We start from the raw sequence: 6,840 nt of genomic DNA on the forward strand, positions 1-6,840 counted from the left end.
CCTAGTCGCCAACATTTTTTTTAAAACGAGAGAATTCCGACAATTCCAGCAACATCATTAATACGCACTCAACGGCTAGTTATGCAACAAACTCTCAGATTATCATTCTTTGAATTATTTGAATGTAACCGACTGTTGAGAACAAAGTTTAGTTAGAGATTGAAATTTTTAGTTTTAGGTTGGTATCGATGTAACAATGCATTTGACATCGGTTTTTTCTTTACTATGACTTCTTCAATAAGATACCTATTAATGTTAGATTATAAATCAGGTGTGCGATTTACATCTATCATAAGCCAATTTCAATACCTACCTAGTTAATAATAATGACATATTTTAGTTTGTCACGTTAAAGTGATAGGTACCTAACATATATACTTTCAACCTTTCGGAAGCTTCGGCGGGATTTTTTTTTACTCGCGTTTTATGGTGGTCAGGCCATAAACTACCTTGCTTCAGAACTTTGGTCCGTTGTGATGATTTTTACATATCATGTATTTAATTATTTCGTGACGTGCTTATATTTTGTTTAGCGCCATGATATAATGAACATCGCCATTTTTACAATGTCTGAGACTGAAGGTACCTACAGCAAATTAGTTATGAAGTTTCACAACCAGGTTGTTTATATTATTAAAGGTTCCGACACGTCGTCATTTTTACCTGGACAAGTCCTCATTTCTTAAGTCAATGTCATTTTTATCAAATATTACATAATAATAAGTCCTTTTTACCTATGAACAATATTAAAAATACAATAATAAACTATGTTCATCGAAATTGCTTCGGGTGTTGATATATTCCACCTACGTGAGAATTGTTTTATAAATTCTTAAAATAGGGTCTGCTTAACTCATCCGGTGTACTTCCTTGTACCTATCTAATTCATCTACTGATATATCTCTTTTTTTGTATGTAATACTGTTATATTTATATATATTTGTTTCTAAATGTCATGTTGTGAACGTCTTAAACTTATAATTTGTAATGTCCACAATATGTTAAAAAAATAAATGAAAATGAATTTATAATAAATGTTTTTTCTGTAAATATAATCTTTGGTTACGCATTCAGTTTGTCAATTAAAATTAGAAACTTAATTTTTATTTATTTAATTATTTATATTAAATCTTAATTAATTAAGCACATAGTTATAATTTATAAAATAGTCTTATATTTATTTATTATTAAAGTTTAACACGTAATGGAACTATTTAATTTGAGAGGTAAACGTTCGAATTGGATTCACGTATTTGTTTTATGTTCACCAAGGAACTATCGTTTATAAAATTCAGTACAAGTTTCGTAATACTATAGGGGTGAGGTCATCTACGTATGACGTCAGTTTAGCGCGGCGGGAATTCCGCTAAGAATTATACGCGGTGTATCTGCTGGCCGGTAACTATTTACGAAGAGTGCGTAAAAGACCAAAACGTCTTGCACGTGCTTCGGAGGATATCTCTAGGACCGGAACTGATTTGTCCGAAGAGATTATACTCTTTTATAGAGGTCCAGAGGAACATCGGGAGGAAGTTTCGCCAAAGAGGGAAAACCCTCCCGTCTCTTTCTCCAAGAAAGAAAATACGTGGTTGTCAACAAACGTGATGATTTGCTTAGAAAAGATATGTACAAGATAAAATCGATTGATACGAGTATATAGTAAATTGGATACTTTTAAAAAAGCTAGAATAATCGGAAATAGGATATTTTGACCTTCTTAATTCTTCATACAACTAATCTCGTGAGGCGCGAATCGAACAGATCCGCCTAGAAAGAGTAGGGTGACTAGTTGTATGGATTATTATCTTACCTCTCAAACTATCACAAAGGGTTAAATAGTATTTACTTGAGAAAGAAGATGCGTGACATCATTTGTGTGAATTTACCAGAGAATAATATTTTATATGAAAGCGCAGCTTTCGTATGATTCTATACATTGGAAATAACATCTTAAATTTGATCAGCGATTTAAATTGATAACATTATAAAATAATTCAAATATCAATAATTGACTCGCAGTATGCGAGGGACACCTATGAAATAACTAAAATCACACTTATGTGATACCTTTTTTATTACTTACTTATAGTTTGTTCGTGACCTTTTCAGGTCGACTTTTATCATCCACAGCTCACTCTGCAGGACTTAGTATAGGGATTTTGTATCAGTTTTGTTGTGGGAATTTAACGACATTTCAAACGATGAAAGGATTGACTACAAGGCGGAAACATTGCTGTTATGGCTTCAAAATTTTACTACTACAAACATCAACTACAGATCAATGCATTTATGTTGGTGTCACTACCAATATGATTGCTTTTCCATAATTATCGCATGTAACTCGAATGTAAAACATATATTGGTACAGTATTTTGAATTGACCGATAAAACGACGATAAATAAAAATATCATAATACTAAATACCTTGTTTCAGTCAATCAAGTCAATTTTGATGAGATTAGCCAGTGGCGACTGGTGATGTTTAAGATGCAATTTTTGACGGAGTGCTTTCAAATTATATTATTAAAAAATGAGATCGATGCTGTGTTGCTTATGATTGAAAAAAGCTTTATTTATAAAATTTTTAATCCTCAGTTTAATTTTGTTCACTATGGTTAAGACTCAATTACAAAAATATTGTACAATATTTTGGCATATTTTAATATGTTATTTAAGTAGTCGTGACTAAAAATAAGTAAAATACAAAATCATGTTAGTGGGAGCTCACTTAACATTATTAGCATACCACTAGCAGTCATGACTTTATAGCGATCACTTTTATAAATACACATTTCGCGTTTAGTCAACACACAGCAGAAAAAAATAGTAATGTTCCAGAAATGCAGTAGCAAAATTAATTTAATTTATATAATGTCTTCCCTTCACCGATAGATGAGTTAACCAATTTAGATTGGACTACACATGAATCAAAATATATCAACATTTTCAACACAGGCATTTATCATACAAGATTGCTAAATCTGATACTTAACATCACTCGGATGCGGAAAATTAAATATAACAAATCTAAAATAGCTTAGTCGGACTAATATGACAACGTCATGCTTTGAGGTCGGCGTGCAAAATTCAGCAACTTACTTATTTGTAGGAATTTTTTAAAACATACATCACATCGATTTTTCATTATTGTGTGTCGTTTTATGTCTTTTGAGACTACTTATTTGTACGAATTTTTTAAAACATACATCGCATTGATGTGGTTTTTCATCATTGTGTGTCGTTTTATGTCTTTTGAGATTACCTATTTCTAGGAATTTTTTAAAACACACATCGCATTGATGTGGTTTCTCACCAGTATGTATCATTTTATGTTTCATAAGTTTACCAATTTGACGAAATTTTTGAAAACATACATCGCATTGATGTGGTTTTTCACCAGTGTGTGTCATTTTATGCGTTTTTAGATCATCGAGTCGAGTGAATTTCTTAACACATACATCGCATTGATGTGGTTTCTCACCAGTATGTATCATTTTATGTCTTTTGAGATAACCTAGTTCCAGGAAGTTTTTAAAACATACATCGCATTGGTGAGGTCTTCCACCAGTGTGCGTCATTTCATGTGTTGTGAGTTGACTAATACTTACAAATGTTTTTAAACATACATCGCATTGATAGGGTTTTTCATCATTGTGTGTCGTTTTATGTCTTTTGAGATGACTTATTTGTAAGAATTTTTTAAAACATACATCGCATTGATGTGGTTTCTCACCAGTGTGTGTCATTTTATGTGTTTTGAGATAACCTAGTACCAGGAAGTTTTTAAAACATACATCGCATTGGTGAGGTTTTTCACCAGTGTGCGTCGTTTCATGTCTTGTGAGTTGACTAAGACTTACAAATTTTTTTAAACATACATCGCATTGATAGGGTTTTTCATCATTGTGTGTCGTTTTGTGTCTTTTGAGATTACTTATTTGCAAGAATTTTTTAAAACATACATCGCATTGATGTGGTTTCTCACCAGTGTGTGTCATTTTATGTGTTTTTAGATCAACGAGTTGAGTGAATTTCTTAAAACATACATCGCATTGATGTGGTTTCTTACCAGTATGTATCATTTTATGTCGATTAAGTATACTAATTAATGTAAATTTTTTGAAACATACATCGCAATGATATGGTTTTTCACCAGTGTGTGTCATTTTATGCGTTTTTAGATCACCGAATCGTGTAAATTTCTTAAAACATACATCGCATTGATGTGGTTTCTCACCCGTACATACCGAGTGCCCACCACGCTTCGGCATTTCAATTGAGCGAATATTGCATTCAACAAGTTTTTCACCAGTGTCCTTATCTGACTTAAGCTGATGCTTGATGCATGAAATGTAGTGACTGGTTAGATATTGTACCGATTCAAACACTCCACAACAATCCTTGCAAATAAAGTTACGTGGAAAATATGTTACTCTTGTCAACTTAATTCGAACCACCTTCGGCAAATATAATCGGATCTCTGCTTTGACGTCCTGCTCATCTATAGTTATCTCCGAATGCTGTATCATCGTATTTTTGATTTTTTGGGCTGCATGGGCTATTTCGAGTTTGACCACGATATTGTTAGCTGTATTCTTTTTACCAACGTTCAGTGATTTACTATGGCGAACTGTGAGCTGGGTAGAAACCTACAAAAAGGGTTGGTATATTCAATTCAAGAAAATAAAAATAAGTAAAATACGATTTTACAAGAAATGAAAATATAATTAATATTAAATTCTACAGGTTACAAGACCTGTAGAATTTAATATTAATTATATTTTCATTTCTTGTAAAATGGAATTCTACCAAGTAAATGCTAACTCAATTAATAAAATACGATTGTGTCCATAATGCTAATAGATACCCACCATGTGTTTTGACAGTAAGGTTAATTGTTGTAAATGATAGGTATTTTTTTGCAACGATAGAACTGCTAAACCGATATGTGATACTGCGCATTCTCTTTGACATATATGATTGAAATACCTAATCTTAAAAATCATCGTTATAACGCTGTGTGATATCATAATTTGGTGATAAGTTGATTTAATGAAGCGGATTTGTCAATTGACCTTCAAAGTCATACGATTTGACATCTCTGGAAACTTTCCTTTGGGGATTCACTGGTTTATGATGTTAAACCAGCAACAATTGACCCATAAGAGGGGAACATTGTCCGTGTGTTATTCGTCATATACGGCCAGCTGTGATCTTAAAAAAGTTGTCCGAATTGCCAAAATTGAGACCAGCTGCCGTCGGCACAAGCCCGAAACCATTTTTGTTATTGCCATATATTATGTAGCGATCTTTTGAATAGAAAAAAAAGTGATTAACAGAGCATGTCTTATTATTTACAGTTGTCTCGGTGTTGAAAAATTACCTTTTTAATTGAACATACCTGATACAATGACCTGTATTGTGGAACGGAGCAGTCAGGTTGAGGATTCTCAAAATTGATTTTGCGGATTGCGCTGTCAACAAATTCCTCTTTGATCACGACTCCCTCATCGTCATTCTCAGACTTAATAGTAATAAGACAATTTTCACGCTTCTGAAAATAAAGACATTTGTAGATAGGCGAAGAATATTTTCCATCTACGGCTGAATACAAAAAAAACAAGGACATCAGTATCAGAACTGGATTAGTAATAAAGTTGATATTGTGTAGGTATTACAAATAAAACATATTTGTTTGCATATTATACATATAGGTATCAGAAGAAGGAAATATACAATACATTATTTTCCAACAATAATCAAATGAGAATGTATGATTATATCGTGTACCTGTGAATCATTGTTGAATGTCGACGCATCGTGCATACGTTTATGGTGCTTTAAAATGTCCACAGATGAAAAAAACAGATAACACACGTCACAAACAAAATTTCTATCATAAAATGAAGCTCTGTTTATTCTTAGGCGGACTTGTTTTGCAGAACCAAATGCTACTTCCTGTTTAATGTCTTTTTCATGAACATCAATTTCACCAAACTGTGCGTATTGTCTCTCAAACATATTAGGTGCTTTAAAATCCACGTCGGTCTGTCAAGAAATAAAATACAAACATATCAATCAAAATATTTATGACATTTTAAACAATTAAAAGTTCCGCATCTATGACCATCCATGCGTCAATGAAGTTTGATTTTTTTGCTGCGCTTATGGCGACGCCCTGATAAACGAAAATTGTGCAGTTCCGAATTACATACTCATCAGCCGACACCAATTGGCTGCATACCGCCTACTACCATTACGCCGTCCAATGAACGTCTGCGAAAGTTTTACGAAATGACCGAAATTGTGTACGCATAATATTCATCCTAATTTAGCCAAAAGGGAATCAACTTACTTCATTTAAATGGAAATTTTTTCTATCATCGATATTTTCCTGTTTGAACGAAACGTCAAATCGACCCTTGCTGTTGAAGTGATTTGTGTCAATCCATTGGTATGCACCGTCGCCGATCACCTCTGCCGTTTCGTCTTCGTCCATAATTTCCGTTTTAACTTCCATTTTAAGCAGTATTTAATATCAAAATCTGTCAAATACCTAACGTCACAATCTCGGTCGTCGCGTCAATGTCTAAATACGTTATATAATTTGACTTCTAACATAGACATTAGAACTTCAACCGTCTGGCACGAATTCTAGATGCAAGAGCAACAACCGACCGTACACACTGAAGTTCCGCGACGAAAGAGACGGAAATAGTAAATCGCTGTCAGTGTTGCCATCTTATTGTGACCGAATTAATGTACGTGATCGTTGAAATGTGTAATATTGTGTCTTCTTACAAAACAAATAAGGAAGAATATGAGAAATACCGAGCCCCG

General features: G+C 33.2%; 1 protein-coding gene across 1 annotated transcript; it reads right to left on the reverse strand.

Annotated features, from left to right (window-relative positions):
• Positions 1 to 2,581: 2,581 nt before the first annotated feature.
• LOC147077031 (uncharacterized) lies at positions 2,582 to 6,520 on the reverse strand. The gene is made up of 4 exons (XM_085940972.1): positions 6,356 to 6,520; positions 5,791 to 6,048; positions 5,402 to 5,554; positions 2,582 to 4,649 (listed from the first exon to the last, which is right to left on the reverse strand). The coding sequence occupies exons 1-4, from the start codon at positions 6,518 to 6,520 to the stop codon at positions 3,129 to 3,131; spliced, it is 2,097 nt and encodes a 698-aa protein (XP_085797098.1). The 3' UTR covers positions 2,582 to 3,128.
• Positions 6,521 to 6,840: the final 320 nt, after the last annotated feature.

Source organism: Rhyacophila brunnea, unplaced genomic scaffold, assembly GCF_057557595.1.
Source record: "Rhyacophila brunnea isolate RB1 unplaced genomic scaffold, BYU_Rbru_1.0 scaffold_13, whole genome shotgun sequence".
NCBI lineage: Eukaryota > Metazoa > Arthropoda > Insecta > Trichoptera > Rhyacophilidae > Rhyacophila > Rhyacophila brunnea.